General features: G+C 40.2%; 1 protein-coding gene across 1 annotated transcript in view; it reads right to left on the bottom strand.

Moving 5' to 3' along the window:
• Positions 1-201: 201 nt before the first annotated feature.
• CYP7B1 (cytochrome P450 family 7 subfamily B member 1) overlaps positions 202-18,927 on the bottom strand; it is a 122,470-nt gene continuing 103,744 nt past the window's right edge. The window contains exons 3-6 of the mRNA XM_027452287.3: positions 16,050-16,646; positions 15,396-15,602; positions 9,168-9,346; positions 202-5,174 (exon numbers count right to left, since the gene is read on the bottom strand). Of these exons, the coding sequence (XP_027308088.1) occupies positions 4,878-5,174; positions 9,168-9,346; positions 15,396-15,602; positions 16,050-16,646 (1,280 nt within the window). The 3' untranslated portion in view covers positions 202-4,877. The remainder of the gene's footprint in view (positions 5,175-9,167; positions 9,347-15,395; positions 15,603-16,049; positions 16,647-18,927) is intronic.

The raw sequence follows: 18,927 nt of genomic DNA, 5'->3' as shown, positions 1-18,927 counted from the left end.
TTTCCTAAATCCAAAGAGTTGCTCCATGCCAGTGCTGAAGTTTTTTTTTTTTTTTTCCTAAAAAAACATGTATTTTTTTTTCAAGATCAAGCAACAGAAAAATGCTGTATGCTGACTGAATCATTTAAGAAGGAAACCAATAGTTGTGAATCTGTGAGAAAAGTGTAAATGTAAGGTGGAAAAAATTACCACAGACAGTCATTCAATACTAAAATAGATATATTCATTTTTATTGTATCCTTGAAATACAAAATTCACTTAAGGTGTTAGATTACTAAAATAATGAAGTTTCAATTTTCTTGCTCAGAAATTCACAATATTCACCTTATTCGATCTGAGAGCCTTAATAATGGATATTAACTATTAAAGTAGAACCTAACCATTGTTCATCTATATACAAAATGTCAGTTTGCACAATTAAGAGCAATTCACAATCTTTTGAATGTCAGAAAGTTCAATAATGATGAAATAAAAGATCATTTATAATTCTACAAGTGAAATTCACAGACCAGCAATTACTCATAAAAATAGCAATGCCAAAACCAGTCACATGCAACGGGCTTAAAACCGTAAACTGAAGAACAACTCTTAAATGGTTTCATATTAGTACATTAGGACATTTTGACAGAGATGTGGAAGTCAAATTTGTGAACAGGTACACATGGACCAGTGTGGCCTTTGGGGAAATATAGCAGTTTAGTAAGTTTATGACAGGTTACAGCAGTATTCAGTGGCAACATGAAAATGGAGAACAAACTGTAAATTAAAATGATAATAGTAAAAAAAAATAATCACATTTTAGTATTCACATTAGGTCATGATAAATTCACTTTTCTTCTCACACACTACACAGGGCCACGCTGACTTAGAAAACCTATTTTATATCAGAAAAAAAAATATATCTTTTCTTAACAGCAGAAGATAGTATCAGTATAGCCATAGGAGGTGTCAGCTTACAGTAGAGGCCAGTACAGACCAGTTCTATGACTTTTAAAACTGAGCAGTAGGCACACCATTTCACTCCAGGATGAACAGAGGGAAGCCAGGGCCCCCAGTAGCCCTCCCGACTGGTCCTGTGCCTGTGGGGTTACCTGGGGAAGGCGAGCAGGTGCTGCTGGGGCTGTTGGGCAGCCCCCTTCTGCAGTAGAAAGGAGGGACAAGGCAACAAAAGGTCCCACCACCTCCCTCCACTCCACCAAACACTTGCCAACAGCACTATGGTGCCCAAGTGACCAACACTAAGAGCTCCTGGGTCTGCAGCAAAGGACATGATCAAAAACCATTTTGCTCCTCATGTCATGAAGAAAACGTGCAAAGTTGGCCCTCTACCACAGGCAGAATGTTGCGGCCAGCTTGGCTCCAGCTGCAGCCTTGAGGCATGCTGCAGGCTCACCCATGGGCTTTCACTCCCTGCTCTGTGGAGACCAGGTTGTTCTTGGTCAGACCAGCTGTTGACTCTCACTAAGTTACCTGCTTAGTCGCAGAGTATTTGGGAGAGGACCAACCAGGCCTAACGTTCCTCTTTCCTGCTCTAACACTCATGACTTTGAAGAGGGTGTGAAGCTTACCTCAACTGCAGATGGAGTACACAAATGTATGCAGGCCTTAAAGATGCAGAAGTCACCTACCAGGAGCATAGATCTACCAGGGACACAGTTCCAGGGCAAGCTGGGCAGGCTTTGCTTTGTCTTAAAGTTGATCCTTTTGGTTCCTGAGCTAAAAGAGCAACTGACCTTACCTCAGCAAAATGAAGGCCTCCTGTGTGGTGCGAGGTGTGGTCTCCAACCCCCATGCAAAGCCTCTGAGCACCTTCATGGAGCCTTCCTTTGGCTCCTGGGAAAGGCTCCTTTTTATTTTTTATTTTTTTGAAGAAGGAAGTAAGGCCTACAGATTTAATTTTCTAGTTTGGAGACAATCTAGATCTTCTTTTAATTTCATAACTGATACTGTACAAACTGATCAGCAATTAATCTGAAATTACTAATGATTTGCATGTACTTTTGGCACAGTGCTATTATGTCCTACTAAATTATGCAGCAGCCTGTGATATTCTCATTCAAAATCCTAAAAATAGAACACAATTATAAAAAAAAAAATCTTATGTTTAAAACAAATACCTACTGTTATTTTCGCAGTTGCTTCAGGTTTGTTTCAAAGTTGGATGCCAAAGATTTATCATAACTGTGGCATGAGACATTTTACAGCTTACACTTAAGCAATAATGTAATATAGTCAACAGTATAATGATATCAGCATTTCCTTTCTCAATAAAACAGGCTCTAATGTCCAAACTGGATTGTGAGCTATGGCTGAGTACAGAATAGCTCCTACCAAGTAAGTACAGCAGTAACTCGAGTACAGGAATCTCTCCATAAAATCAAATTTTATTCTGTGGCACAAAGTAATAATCAGGTTTTGCTGTTGATGAAATGTTGAAGCAAAGTTAAGGCATTTAATCAACCGCAAAGCCCAGTTAATATAAGTGTACTCTAACACTGTAGATGCTATTGATATTATATGTGAAGAGAAAATGTTCATCCAATATATCTCACAAAAACACAATTTTCTCCTCAGAGGATTTGGAATGTGGCTGTGCCAGTTTTTGAAAGACCTTCTCCTAATGCTTATTTAGGGTATGTGCTTTACATGAGTAACTAAACAGTCTCCTACACAAATAACAATAAATAATTCTAAACCTTAGTATGTATGTAGCAGTTTCCATCCATAGGCTATCAAGTGCTTAGGAGACAAGTAAAATTTCTGATTTTGGAAGACATGGAAGATTGAGAACAGTAGACTGCAGCTCAGTATTCCCAAAATGAGCTAGTGGCTCTGATGCTCCACTGGGAAAAGACAAGAGACAAGTCAAGCTGAAGTTTTCAGAGCAATGTGTCTTTTGCACAAAGTAGAGTGTCAGGTGCTTTTTTTTTCAGCATCATACCTCTGACAGCACCAGAGCAGGACACCCCAAAAACACAGAAATGCAGACAATGAAATAATGGAAAAAAAAAAAAAAAAAAGATCTTTTTAGTGAGTTGCTTAGCACTGAGAAATTTCTATAATGCTGCTGGGTACTCCAATTCCAGATGAGACAGCAGTTCATTCATCATCTGTAGGGCAAATTCGAACTCATGTCCAGACAGGGGTCACACCTCTGTGGTTGGTTAGCTATTTAGAGAAATGCAAATCCTGGCACAGAACAGATTAAGGGTTGGCTGCCCAAAATAACCTCTTGCGGTGATTACTCATCTTTCTTCCACTCTAAGTTCTATGAATGATGACGGGACACTTGAGCGTATCAGGGGAAGTCTTTTTCATGTATAACGTTATTTGTCAGCTGGCAGTGTGGGCAGAACTTATGCTGGCACATTGCAAACTCAGATTTTTTTGGGGAACACAAAGCAAGGCCCACAGACATGGCTATTCTCCCATCACAATTACGATCTCGTCAAACTGAGACAGCCATGAGAATCCTCCTCCATCTCCAAAGTGGTGGCTAGGAAGAGAGACAGGGTCTACAAATCTTAGATCCTGTGCACCACGCACCAGGAATCATGTCACCCAGTTGGCTGCTCATATGCAGCCAACCTCTGTGGCTGTCTGAGGTCTTCACTTGCTCAAGTTTTGGGCCCAATGAGCCTGTTTTCCATCTTGTAGAGAAGCAGTTCTGTTTCCAAACAGGGGTCGCACTACTCTACCTGTGCATTTCTCAGGCACATTAAAACACTATTAAAAAGTAGTTCTAGATACCATTCTTCTCCTTGAAGTCCTCTCACTATTTTGCCTTTCTGGAGCAACTAATAAACACAAGAAATGGTGAAAATAAACACAGACACATGCCACTAGTAAAACAGTAAGACAAACAGAAGATAATTTTTGAGATGATAGAATCATTTCAAACAGGCTCATATATTTTCTACCTGAAGAGTATACTGTTTTTGTTTGTTTGTTTGTTTGCTTTTGGCTCAAAGGCAAAATAGATAATGTAGGCTTGATCCAAGGCCTACTAAAATCAACAGAACCTCTACTCTGACATTAATCATCTGCAGAAAAAATCATAGACTTTAATTTCTTTGTATTGCACAAAAACAGAGCGTTCACCCTTGCTTCGTACCACTCATACCACTCACGTTCATACCACTCAAGTCAGAGATGTGTTTCCTATAAGGCATTCTTGCGAATTCTTTCCCCCTACCCCCCATCCAACTCATATAGCTTTCATTACATCTCCCAGGTAAGGACTAAGACACTCAGGATCACAAAGAGAACAGAGTAAATAAAAAGAACAAATAGAACAATTATCTCTAAACAACCTTTCACCTTCTAGAATTAACTTCCCCTTTTGTTGCTACTGTTCTACAAGCAGACGTAGTGATGCCTCCAGATGGTGGGTACATGGGACCTCCCCATCTAACAAGGGGGAACCTCATGACACAGCTATGGAACCTCATGACACAGCCTTTTGGTTCTAACAGCATGCTTGCAGTGTATCTGGATTGTCAGGTTTCCGAAGAGTCTGAGGAATTCCCAATGTATGTCTGTTGAGCCCATTTCCCAAATAATGGCCTGGATTCAGCTTGATGTCATCCTCCCTCTAAAACCTACTTGACTTATGTCCAAGAGTATAGGGGTCTTTCTCATAGGAACTATTTACCCAGCCAAATGCTTGTCATCTCACCTCACTACTCACAACTTGGGCAGGGTTGCTTGTTCCCATGTCCGACATTTACCTCTAGCCTAAGGGCTTTGCTCCTCAGAAAAAAAAGTAATGAGGAGGTGAAAGCAGATAGGGTAAAAGCAAACATTCCCAAGAATACAAAGTTGAGTGAGGAAACAGAGCAAACACTGAGATTAGTAGAAGACATATAGGCAGCCGCTCACTTTTTTAGGGACCTTAGCTTGTAACGAAAGTCAATATCAACGTCTGGCAGAAGGATACCAAGGCCCATACGACTGTTATCAAGTCTGACAGCTTTGCTTTCCACTAGTTCTACATCGAAATGAGCCAAAAGTAAGAAAAGAAACATCTTCATCTCATTCATTGCAAGGAACCTCCCTGGACACATGCTGATCCCAGAGCCAAAAGGCATTAGGAAATACTTCAGTTTTCTTCCTGCCTTGAAGAACGTGGTTTTCTTCTTGCCATTCTCTATGTAACGATCAAACTTATACTCCTGAAAATAAAACAGAAAGAGAGTGAGATATCTAATGAAACAGTTACATGAGGTGCTTTGTTTGCATGTCAGTGGTACTTCTTAAACTTAGAAACCAGGATCAAGAGGAAGACAAGGAGTAGACAGCTTCTCCTTTTTAGTTGGTTGCCTCAAGTTTCATTAGCTCACGTTACCGCCCCTGTAAAGAATACTGATGAAATCCACTTATTTAGCTGCGTTACATCAAGTTCCTTCAACTTCCATGTCTCATCCACTGAGTGTCTGGCCTGTATTGATTATAATTAGATTTTGACCGCTTTGTAGCAGAGACAATGAACCTTAGTGGAAGGACAATTTTCTTGTAAAGCATCATATGTGCTTGGTGTGGTACATACATCACAAATGAGGATAATCTGCCGAATTGTGCAAATGCCTATGAATAAATCAATGCATTGCACTGATCTTGTTCTTGCAAGATCAGAGCAAAATCCATCCTTCTTTTGCACCCAGTGGTGCAGATTATTCGAAAAGCAGACCTGATACTTTGCAGTCAATTTTCCCTTCAGCTGGAGATGGTTGCTACTTAATTTGCCACATCTGACCTTCACATGGTTTGCTCCAGAACCTGTGTGCAAAGCAGGACAACTGCCAATGATTGGCCATTGTAACGAGTGTACTTTCAGGTAAGGCTTGAGGCTGGGCTTGTAACTTACATTCCATAAACTGAACATCTTTCCGACTACTTCCCAGCAGCAGGATCACTGCTTAGAGATAATTCATGTTTTTGAATGAAGGAGATCTGGCATCCTCACTCAGTCAACGGCAAATTAACCACTTACAAAATCCTCCTGCATGCTTTGAATAAAAATGACAGACACTTCTTGCTTATGGTCACTCATTAGCATTTGTCCTGCTTTGCATACATCTGCTATAGCAGCAGCCATTTGGAGCTGGCTGGGAACAAGTCAGTCAGACAGAAACCACCTCAACTGATTAAAAAAAAAACAACACCACACCACAAAACAACATAATGATAAAACGCACTGATACTGATCTACCATTAGGTTAAAGGCTCTGGAAACCACACACTGTATGTCTGGTTGTTGAGAAAAACAGTGGCAGGGGACGTGGGGTATGAGAAAGGGGAGAAGGAGAATGTGCACTGGAGGGGATATAACTTGGGGTGCTGAAGACCTGTTTCTCTACATGGCAAGAATGTTAAAAGCCATTATATGTTCTTTTTTTTCTTTTTTTTTTTTTTTCACTGAGAAATATTTTCAGTCTCATTGAATACCCCAACCAAAAGGAAGTGTTTTGAAGAACAGTAACAAATGAAAGACCAGAATACCCTCCTCTTCCTTAAAACAGATTCACTTCCTGAAATGTAAAACCTGTTGATCAAAAAAAGCACTGCCAAATATGAACTGTGACAGCTTAAAAAGCAAAAGAAAAGAAAAGAAAACAAAAAACCACTAAACCAAATCACTTCATTGGAATATATCTACAAGGTGAACTCCTTGTGTATGGAGATGTGAGGAACTATGGTGTTGCATACATATATACATACTGGAACAAACCAAATGCCAAGAGCCATCTGAAAGCTGTAGTTCATTTTACCATAAATAAATAAATAAATAAATAAATAATTGCTGTCTAAGGAATTGGAAAAATCAGAAAACACATGTGAGACAGCAAACTCATGCTTGTGTTGTTGAATCCCCTAGGTTCGGATAGATTTTTTGAGCCAGCAAGCTAGCTTTTAAGGGAAGACTTATTTTTGACAGTGCAGGAGCTTTCAGCCATGCATGAGGCTTGGATGGGAGAGGCTGGATCATGGTGAGGAAAGGGTGAAGAAACTGGAGATGAAGTTTTGTGTGGATGGCCTGTTCAGAGTATTACGAAAACTGAGGAATCTCCTGTGACTGGTGTAAGTCTCTCTCTGTCACATCTTGTATTTAGCTTTGTTTGGGAAACCACCATCCATGTTGGGTTTCCTGCAGGATTTCCTCATATTTCATTCTATGGGATTTGCAGAGTTCAATTACTGAGCTCTGTAACTTAGCTGTGTTATGATTCAGAGGTTCACTTACCCACTTCATAAAAATTGACTCATTTATTTAGGCTCTAAGTGAAGAAGGAGGTCAACAATATATGCTCACACTTATACAATATGGTGCCAAAGCAGAAGATAGCTTGAACTTAAATTTATGTATCCAGGAGAAAAGCATTGCTACAAAATTATCTCGTCAAGCTGCCTGTTTTCCCAGGAAAGTTTTCCCTAAATACATGACAAGCTCAAGACTGCACCTTTCAAAAAATTCATTCTCCATCTCTATCTGATCTTCAGTAGTTATTGTTGAAAGCACACTGCATATTTTAAGAACCAAACAGAACAGTGATTTCCCCACTTTTCGAGAGGGCCCATGTGCTGAAATCAATGTACTGCAAAGTGTGGATTGCTCATTCACTATCAAAAAGATGAAATATATGAACTAAAGCTGTACTGTGAAAGCTGAGCAGAGCTGATACCAAGCAGATATATTCAAGCAATAGAAATATGGTAATGTATTCTGACAATTATTGAATAAGGGAGGGGCTCAGCTACCGCTCTGATGCTTTGGTCTAGGACCTAAACAAACAGATGGACTTTTGACAAATCAATAATGTTCTCCAAAATAAAGTGTTAAGAATAAAATGAGAAAAAAGCTTATTTGCTGGTTGTGGCTTATAAGGATAAAAATATTAATTAACTATTTGCCAGTATATGATTTTTTTAAAACACTGATTTTCTCAGCAGCCTTTGTCTTTATTTTTGGGTGGGTACAGACTGCTGGGCTCTACTGGATGTCACTTCCATTTTCGTGGCCTTTGTGTTCATACCTGTAACTATACCCTACTTCTGCTAACTCCAACACACTCCACACCTCCTCTCACTGCCTCTGGTGGAGCTCCTGCACAGCGAAAAGCTGTCCTGCACAAACAAGGCACCTGAATATCACCTTTCTTCTGCAACCCCACATGCACATCTTTATCCTCAAGTTCCCAAAAGGAAGAGCTTCAAGGAGCACTGTCTCCAACATGGGGTTTCTACAAACATTTAAAGACATCCTATGTCTCCCAAAGCTGAACTGCGGTCTGAAACGCATCTTTAGCTCAAATATCAAGGCTGGAAATGAGCATGACAGGGAGAGAGATGTTTGCCTAGGAAAAGGGGGATGAGGAATGGTTCAGGTGTAACTCCTACCTCTCTGGATAAGGAGGCATTTAATGGCCTCAGCGGATATACAGCTTCACCTCCTATGTGGTACCCTGGATAACAACCTGGTGGAATAACCTACTGGAGACTAGGACTATTCAATTTGCATGCAGGTGGTGAACTTCTGAAGCCGTATTAAGGCTGAGGCAGGGTGGATTAATTTCGAGTCTTTGATATTCATTAACTCGAGCGTCAGAGAAAAATACAAGGAGATGACACAATTACCCTCGGAGCTTCATTGTGGAGCAACAGCTTTGCAGTTTCAAGTTCACAACACTATACTAATTGATCAAGAAGGGGTGAATCCCTATGAAGAGAGGTGAAAAAGCATAAGGCTCAAGTAAGACTGCTATTATAGGGCTTCAGAGAGTCAATGATGCTTTGGGGGCACTTAGCTAAATGGCCCACATTATTTGCTATTTAAACCACCTTCTATTATTCAGCCCTCCTTGGGTATCAAATGATCCACTGCCAAACAAAACCCACATTTAGCCTAAAGTTTATGGTAGTCAATGTGCAATTGTCAATTCCTTTGAAAGCAGTAGCAGTCAGTCTCATCACCATATTTCTCTCTTCAGGCCATGAATCCTTTGACCTATAGGGCCCTCGAAAATACATCTGAAAGTCGGAAGATTTGTTCCACAAGAAGGAACAGCAGGAAAAAAAAAAAGAAAAAGAAAAAGAAAAAACCTATCACAAAAGGCCAGGCTGCTGCAATGTGCCTGAAGTAGGAAGAGTAACACCAGCGGAGTGTTTACCTTAGGATCTTCATAGACCTCGGGGTCCATGTGCAAAATCTGAGGGTAAAGGGCTATCCAGTCTCCTTTCCTCAGACTGACTTCCTGATCCCCTTCAAGCTTGAGGACAAAATCCTCCTGGCTGATGCGAATGTTCATGGAAGACGAGCACATCCGTAAACTCTCGTTTAAGGCGCTTTCTGCGATTAAACAAAAACAGAGGGGGGGAAGCGTCAGAAATATGGGAGATGACTGCAAGTTATACATGGCTGCAGCTGCTGCATCTCGACAGGTTTAGTAGGGCAGGCTGAAGGAAAAAAAAAAAAGGAAAAAGAAAAAAAAACAAACAACAAACCACAAAGAAAACAAAACATAAACCAGACACCACGAGGAGGTACTAAACAGTCCCGCAGGGCGGGGGGCCGCTGCTCTGAGCACTGCGATGTGATTCTCGCTGATAGTTCTGGGAAATCGTGTCGGCTGGAGGCAGCCCTGGATTTTGGGTGGAAAGTCATTATTCAGGCATCACGTTGAAAACAACGCAATCAGAAAACATGAATGCTTTATGCATTTACATATATTTCGGAGGTTGCAAGTAAATACCAGTGAAAGCATCCACGGAGCTACTCGGCTTGCCTTTCAAAAGCTGGTGGATGTAGCGTCAGGGCTACACGTTAGAAAAAACATTTCACTTGTTAATTCCGCAGTCAGGCTGAGGATTTTTAAATTTATTTTGTTTTCAATGAGCTACATTGCCAAACGATAATGTCTATTATGGTCCAAGTGAATGAAAACAATTCATTATTTGCCTGGTAGATTTAAGAGAGAAAGACACTTTTAATTGCAAAGAGAAAACAAAATGTAGTCCTTTCAGTACTAGGGGAAGCATGATTTTTTCTCCACCATCACGTCCTGGAAGGCTCCAGAAGCTGAATGTCCTTGCTTTCCCAGTGGCCTTCACCTTTTGCTCCTAGCACGACAGATTTTATGGCTAATTTCCGGCAATTTATCCTGGCAGTTTGAGGAGGAATTCCTTTGGGAATAATATGCATAATTTGCATAAATCATTCTGATAGCATGTATATCAGCATGTAGCTCCTGTCTAGGGCTGCATCTCTCACTTTGTAATCAAAACTGACTATTTTTCCACCAGCGTGTATGGGTGCTGTTACATGTGGCCTGATTCTTTCTAATCGCCAGTGTGAAAAACAGCCTAAAATTGGGTTTCATTTTCATATAATAATCCATTTGTGCCTGTATGTATGTTTTGTGATACCAAATAAGCCTGCTCTAAGTGTTCACCGAAGCACTGTAACTGCTGCACCCAAAAGGTTGGTTTATTAGAGACAGTAGCTACCCAGTGTAGATGCATCTGAAAAAAATAATAACAACCGCTCTTTCACAAAAAATTAAATCTGGTGCAGCATGCATAGCAAATAAAGTGGCCCTGGATGCTTTCTTGCAGGAGGTTTTTCCTTAAGCATGCATTTGTCTAAAGAAATGAGGCTGCGGTCAGCTCTGTGTGGCCAGTGCCGTGATTCAATGTGACGTACAGTGAGTCTGTGCATATTCTTTTGGACTGCCTTCGTTACTATAATCAGGCAGAGTCAAATCGGCTTGTTGGTGACGAAGCCAGAGAAGAACCCCGGTTCCAGAATATGGCCTCTACTGCGGATAGCCACAAGGCACCTGACACGATAGATTTCAACTGGCAGCGCTCTGGCAACAAAACTTTGCGCGGTACAAAGGGAGGGTCCAGCCTCTGCTCCCAGACTGCCCCCAGCCTCCAAAAAAACAAAGCCCCTAACTCTGGCTTGGGAATGGTGGCGATGTACATGCAGCACCGTTCACCCAAGAAATCAAATCGGGTGGGGGCTGGGGAGAGCAAGAAAGGAAAAATAATTAGTAAAACACCGCTGCACAGTAGCGGGTGTGCGTTTAGCTGGACGAGTGACGCGGTCACATCCTATCGGGGGCCATCCTCCCGGGGAGCGCGGCAGTCGGTGCCCGCTGCCGGATCGCAGCTGACAATTGGGCAGCGTATCTTATGCAGAAGTTAATCACAATAATGGAGCACAAAGTGTGGCTTAGCGGTCAGATCGTAAATGACAAATCTGCTTTACCTTCCAGTACCAGCTATGTGTGGATGGCAAGCTTGGCTCTAGCTCTGAGCGATCATGCCGATAATCATTAGATGACAAAAGTAATGAGTCACATTATGATCAACAAAGGAGGATGGAGCTTATACGGGTTTGCAGGCTAACATTAAAAAAATAGACAGTCAGCCTTCCCCAAATGCCCAAGCTATACGTTGGGAGGAATGACAACTGCACAATAACGCCGCAGCCTTTGCTTGCAGTTGTCATAGTTCAGCAGACACCAGCCATTGCTGCTGACAGACCAGCTGGGTAGCTTGGGAGGCCTTCCATTCTGCACCATGAGGTACAGTAAATTATCCAGCACGGTAGAGCAACATCTGTTTCTGTGCTTGTGCCGAACAAACAAGGCAATTTAAAGCATACCAAGGGATAACCAAGCAGCAAATGAACATGACCCTCATTTTTTCCCCCTTCTTACACACACGAGATGCTAAACTTCGCTGTACAAGCGCCACATAAAGAAGCCAGGCTGTTGTTTGATAAGGTGTTGTCAGAGAGATTTTACATATTTTCTAGAGAGAGAGAGAGAGAGAAATATCTCATAGTATTGTTATTCTTAGAATCCTCCCACTTCTCTCTTCATTTCTCTTATACTAAAGCTAGCACTCAGCCTCCAATTCATTCTAGATTTTTTTTTAAAAAACTGTTTCAATATACTTATAAATATTCAGTCTTTAAACCCTAATTTGCTATACTTAGTTCACATGCCTTCAAGCATTTGTCTTCCAATTTCCACTGAATAAATGCGTACTAATGAGAAATAGAGCAAGCTGCTGAGGCAAAGCTGGGTGACTTGAGCCTGGCCTGCCACCAGCTTGTGATAGGCAGGCAAATTGAGTTAAAATGAAAAGTCTTGTCAGCTGAAATACAACATGGTAGCCAAACAGCAAGCTGTCAATCATCCAGCCAAAACAAGGGACTGCAGGTAATAAAAGGTCATTGTGAATCATAAGTGCATTTGGCTTTCATAAGCAAGTTAATTTTAATTAAACATGATCTCGATCTGTAAATGTTTTATAAAACTTATTGTGCATAATGGATTGTTAATTTTGCACTAGCAGATAGCAGGTAATAGGGTACCATCATTATTAGAGTGTATTGTAGGAAAATAGCTATCGGTATGCAAATATTTGGAGGGGTCACTTACATGCACCGAGGTGTGCCAACAGAAATGACAATTGGAAACAAGTACATTTGCAACTTAGGAAGAACTACATGGTACTGCCCAGCCCATTCCAGGAAAATATATTCATGTATCTCAATCCAACCAGCAATTTTAACACTTAACGCTTGTGTTACGATTACATACTCTGCATTATCTGTTTTTGGATTCAGAACCCTTTCGTATAGACGAAACAAATTTTCAAGCTGTGCTCTTTTTGCAGGAAATATCTGGGATTCAGCAATGACCTGGGGCAAGAATACTTCACCAGATAAATGAATGGACTAATATTAAACAAACGAACTGACTAAATATGCCTAGCATTACACATGCACCAAGTGTATTTCTGCACTACCCTTTGCATTTCCAGTATAACCATAAAAGCTGACAGACCATTCTCATGTATCGTTTACCGTATTAGAGCTCCATTGTGACTCATAATGACTAATAATGTATGTTACTCTGTAAGCGCACACAAGTATGCGTGTTTTGGTTGCTGGAAAAGTCTTAACTAGACAATACAAAGTGTGCTGCCCCAGAAATGCCATAAGAAAAAATAATCAGGGCCACAATTTGTGACAAGAGCTGATTTTGCTGTGAGTTGAAAGCCTCTTTTTTTTTTTTTTAAATCACATACCTGTATTTTGAATTTAGAAGTAAATCAGGACATGTCATTCCCTAGACCCAAGGAATATGGCCAGAACAACAACATTGCCTCTGAGACAGGCTTTTTAGCAATTCCTGCTTGCTCTCCATAGCATGATGAATCCAAAAAAAGGCTCTTGTTACAGCAGGCCAAAAAGAGGACGGGGAATCAGAGCATTTAAAACAGGAGAAGGAGATGACAAGGTGATAAATACACAAGAATCCCACCTGGCTGCCTTACTCGGGAGCAGGGACAGGAATTCCTGGCTTTCTGTGCTCTGTGTTGGTATGGGGGAGAAGGAGGAAGGAAGAAAAGCTCCGTCTCAGATGCCGTGGTCAGAAAGCTGTAAGTGCAAAGGCAGGGCTGGCCCACAGAGTGCTTTCCCCACACAGCTGCCAGAGCAGACAGGGAATTTTTGGTGCACAAGCCATGAAAATTTGGACCTTTGTCCTTCCTATACATTTACTAAGAAAACATCTCTTTCCGTTCTCCACTGAAGCATGAATTTAATTCTCTTATAGTACATTTTTTTTCTTTCTATATTATTATTTTATGGGACAGTATCCAGCCCTTTATGACTTAAGTGCCAGAAGAATTGAAATCCAGCTTCTGTTCATACCACATTACTTTTAACGCGATTATAAAATTTAACAAAAGTGTTACAAGACTACTACAAAGTAGGATGTGGCACTTTCCTCTCAACATGTAAATCAAATGTTACCAAGGTGCTTGACAATTTGTAGGAGCCGTGGGGGGATGACACAGTTGATGTTGTAAAGTGTTCACTCCATTTTGCACCAGCTGGTTTTAGTGAGGTACATGCTTTATTTTCCTTATTCTTGCACTTCTGGGGTGCTTGTATTTTTCCCTTGCCATTCCCATCTCTGTCTCCAAATAGAAAATAAATTCTCTCCTGATCTTGATGCTTGGCAACTTTCCTTTTCTATTATTTGTTGGTGGATGCTAACTCTGATGTGAAGCAATTTACTTGTGTTCTTTAAAGTATATAAATTGCTTAGAATGTCATGTTATCTTGACATCAAAAGCCTGCTCCATCACTTGGAGATAAATCTGCACCAAAACAGCTGTGCCTCCAGATGAAACCGACTTACTAGACCCACGGTATATATGGTTAACACTAATGCTTTAATACAGAGTAGCTGAATCAAACTCAATTTTATATTTGTGCTGTGAGAGACAACTCAAATTGGACCACAGGTTCTTGAAGCATGCCATACAAGATGGTCCTGGAGAATGGCAGCCCTCACTTAGATGCACCCCAGGAACAGTGACTCTGCTCTGACACAGCTTCCTTTTAGAGCAGACCATCAGGTCAGGCCACCAGCTATCAAACCCCAGAGACATGAGCTCAGCTTTAACAGGGGATTTGAATCAATATCTAAAGTGAAAGTAATATCGATCCTTTATGCTTTTTTTACAGCTGGTGTCTATCCTGATACTACTATCTACAGTGATTTTCAGATGCTTCAAGGCTAGGTTCCTCCTTGCTCTATGTACCTATGAATGTTTCCCTCTCTCCTCCCTTGGGCTAATTTCAGCAATAATCTTGAAGTGCCTGTGCACTTGCTGTGCTTGTGCACTGGCAAGTGAAATGAAGCCATCAGCTGATGCCCTGAAGGCCCATCCAGCTCCAGAATACAACTTCTAATGGTGGCCTTCCTCTGAACCACTGGTCTTGAACTGGAAGACCTGTATCTCCCTTACAACGCTCTGTTTTGAATCAAGGTACTTCTTTCAATATTGGAAATGCCATTTCTCATCTGTAAAGCTCTTATGTTTAGTTCGGAGGCACAGCTATGCTGAAGCCTGCTTCAGAAGTCTTTTTGTTGTGTTAAAAAGAGAAAAAGAAAGAAACCGCTTGTGAAAAAAATTACATTTGCAGTTTAAATACATTATCCTACTTTAATTTCAGAAAAGGGTCTTTCTTGGCAGTACCATACCAAAGTATTTGAAATGCATTAACACTTCGGCAGATGCTCAGAATCAAACAACTTAATAGGCATCAACTTTTTTCAAATAATTGCAAAGCTTCGATTTAGCCTTTTGCATACCTTGCATAGTTAATTACCTAGGCTTTAATGTTTACATGCAATGAGAGTATCTACAGCTATAAACTACATAATTTATAATTGATGTAAATGGGTGTTATTATGTCAATTAGGCAGCTGTGTCCTCCACCTTCTCAGTAAACAGAAATGAGTGATAAACCGAGTTTGCAGGGAGAGACCCTCTTCCCTTTCTAACAGATAAAAATAAATTACCCAGGTAGACCAGGTTGTCCAATTGTTCTCTGGTGAGGTGGATGTTATACGTGGGCCCTCTCTTCTGACCTGTTGACTGCAGCAAATGGTCAATCTCGTCACGCACCGCTGCAAGAGCTTCTGGGTGCCGCAGCAGATAATACATGGCCCAGAATGTAGCTGGAATCGTGTTTCCCACAGAGGCCCACAGGAAGGCAAAATGATGTGCTGGGAGAAAATAAGTGAAAAGGAAGATTAATAGCGTTTATTACACTGATTAGATTTGCAGTGTGCTAATTAAAAGATGTTAGGACACAGACCCAGCCAAGGATCAGTGAATGCTAATGAGGACCAATAGGCTTCTGAAGTCTAATTTTCTGCTTAATGAGAATAGTTTGAAATGTAATGTCGGGGGGGTGGGGGGAATAAGGGGAGTAAATGCAGCTCAGTTATAATCTTTCTCATTATCACCATTAAGTATCTTGTTTTACCACCTCAGCACAAAAAAAAAAAAAATCAATTATCATAGAGGGTTGTTTCAGAGTAAAACATTTTATCATTAGCCAATTAGAAAGAACATAAAAAAATTTCAAGGTCGCCATTTTGCCTTTTTATTTCAAAGGTCTATAGTAAATTATTTTATTTTAGACAAGCAATCACTCATAAGTTTCCTACCTGCTTTGTCATAATCTCCAAGCAGCTCATATTTCTCAAATATATCTTGTCTGGCTTGGACCACTTTTGACCCTCCCAGCCATTTTGTCATGTTCTGAAGTAAAAAATGATGTATAAGCTCCTTTCGAACCTTCTTGGTAGCTCCTAGCAACTCAATTGGTATGTTTGCAGCTAAATAGGGAAAGCTGGCATCAAACTTGATAAATTTGTCTCTGATTTCACTAATAACTTTGTGGCCATCTGCAGCAGGAACTCTTCCATATAGTGTTACAAAACTGGCTTCAAACATTACAGAGCAGCAGAATTTGTACATTTTTTCTGTTTCCCAATCTGTTGCTTGCGAGCATTTCCATTCAAATATATCCTGGAGATTTTTCATCATGTGGTCAGAAATTATGTCCAAAGGCTTGCCTTGTAGATACTGGTAGATTCTGTGCAGGTTTTCCTTGAGATCGGGGAATTTTGCTTTCGACAATGCTGGATAGTCAAAAGTCTTGGAAGCCATCTTATTAGCAAATTCATGGAACTCAAGTTGCTTGCTATTTCGGATGACGTAAACATATTGAAATGGGTCCATGATAAAGGTAATATATCTGCCTGAATAGAAGAGAAAAAAAAATAGAGACACATGGGGTTTTATAATCTTGTGACGCTTTCAGAAGTAGTAAATGAAAATAAGCACTGCCAATGTCTGGAAGAAGAGCACAAAGAAAATTCCCAAACCAAAATCCTATGAAGAGATCTGCAAAGCAAAAAAGGAAGATAAATTGTATTTTGCTTCAGAAAAGAAAGAATACTGACTTTTTTTTTTTTTTTGTCAGGATGAAGATTTCACTCTCACAGCACTTCTAAAATCAGCATGAAGCCTTCAATGTAGACTGATGTACTGGTTTTGGCAACAGTAGGGTGTGACCTGTAACTGTGGCACTCTGGAATAAGTAATTTACTACACTGTTATAATTCATGAAATACAAGGAATCATAGCAACATTTTAAAAATGATTTTTTTTTTTTTTTTTTTTAATAGCAGAAAGGGAGAAACACATTTCACCTGAATGGAGGAAGTGGATGAGGGGGGCTGGAGTAGAAAATGTGTTACCTAGGCAGCTTTTCTTCAAGGAGATGACACCAAGATTCAAAATCTGCTGGTTACAGTTTTAATTGCACACTGCCAAACCCCAATATTTGAAGCCCCACCTGTTTTTTTTTTATTATCATTATTATTTTTTATTTTCCTCTGAAGTTTTGTCTAACTTTCTGTTAAGAATTTGTTTAGCACCAGTAAAATGACCACAACAGGATCTGATTTTGAAGCCCTAGCTTACAATGAAGGAGGCTCTCATTCTTAAAATTTTGGGGCAGAAACTGTCCTGGCATTATAAGACATTGTATCAGAGTGCACAGACAACTTTCCATCTTCCTGAGGTACTAAGGAGAGACCACAGCTGGACCTCCAGTTGTACTAAGGTACAGAATTGTAGCTTTTGACATCTTTTTGAAGTTGTCTATGCCAGAAAAAAAAATTGGAAAATTTTCCCCAAGCATAAAGTCAACTAATACAGAAGAATATTTTGGTGAACTGTCATGAATCAAAATGCTAATACTCCCAAAGCCCAATTAAATCTTAACTCTTTATGGATGATTCCCTTGTTAAGTCTAAATTTAGAGCTCCTGATTCTTAGCTTGTAGGACAGGTGCATTAGGGAAAAAAGTACCCATTAAAATGTACACATTCTCTGTGAAATAGAGATAAACCTCCTAGCCATAAACCCATAAAATATCAAAGCTTACCACACTTATAGTCTAATTCTGTCTCACTAAAGGGACAAATCTCCTTTGATTTTAATGGGAACACTACATGCTTAACTGAGGACCAAATTTGGCTCTGTGACAGATGTCCTGAGATAAAGTAGTCACTACCACTAAAAATGTCAACAAGTATCCATGGTTACCATATAGTGATATTTGAATTATCATAGTTATTCCGCATCCTGACTTGTATACACACACACGGCTCTGTGGTAAAGACGGGTGTGTTCTGGACTTTCTTTGCATGTAATTTTCATCCTGTTTACGTCCACTGCAATCCCAATGAAAACAGCGAGGAAAGACAAGGATAAATTGAGAATTTGACCCTCATTTTTGTCAACAGTGTGAGGGTTTTTGAGGCACTTGTAGAGTTTGCCGTCTTGACAAAAGGATCTTAAATTCCCAGTCCTCTTCCCTGATCATTTCTCCCTTCCCAAACTGCACAGGAATTTTTAGCCCCAACCTCTGCGGGATCTCCCCATGTCTTTGTTCAGCTTTAGAGCTGCTCTCTTTGCACTCCTCTTGCCCCAGCTTTCACGCACTTGCATGCTCTTATTGAGGCCACCATCTTTGTGATCAAAGCTCGGAGAGAATGCCCATTGGAGTGATTTTTAATAAATAAACTTGGAGTGTTATTAACCCTAAAGATGAAAGCTGGCTTCCTAACTTTGCATTTACAGGGTAAACAATTTAAGTTAAGATTTTTAATTAATATTAATTTAAACCATCTGTCCACCATCTGCTTATTTCTGATGCAAAATATGAGTTTCTTTGTGATCTTTAATCAGACACTTAGCAAACGCACATCAATTCTTATCATTTTTAAGTAAGAAAAGATTTTCAGCAAATGGGTTTTCAGACAAACAAACTATTTTAGCAGTAATTTTAAATCAAAACTCTCTCAACAGTAGCACACTTTGGATGAGAAAATCTCTAACAAACAGAACATCACGGATCCTGATTTTTATTATTCTCATCAGGTTCCTGGTAGAAAAAAAAGTAAGTATGTACCAAAATACTCATTTTGTAGAATTCAGTTCAGGCTCCAGACCATTCCTCTGCAAGTCAAC

This window comes from Anas platyrhynchos, chromosome 2 (genome assembly GCF_047663525.1).
Source record: "Anas platyrhynchos isolate ZD024472 breed Pekin duck chromosome 2, IASCAAS_PekinDuck_T2T, whole genome shotgun sequence".
Lineage (NCBI taxonomy): Eukaryota > Metazoa > Chordata > Aves > Anseriformes > Anatidae > Anas > Anas platyrhynchos.
This window is presented reverse-complemented; position numbering and strand designations above follow the sequence as displayed.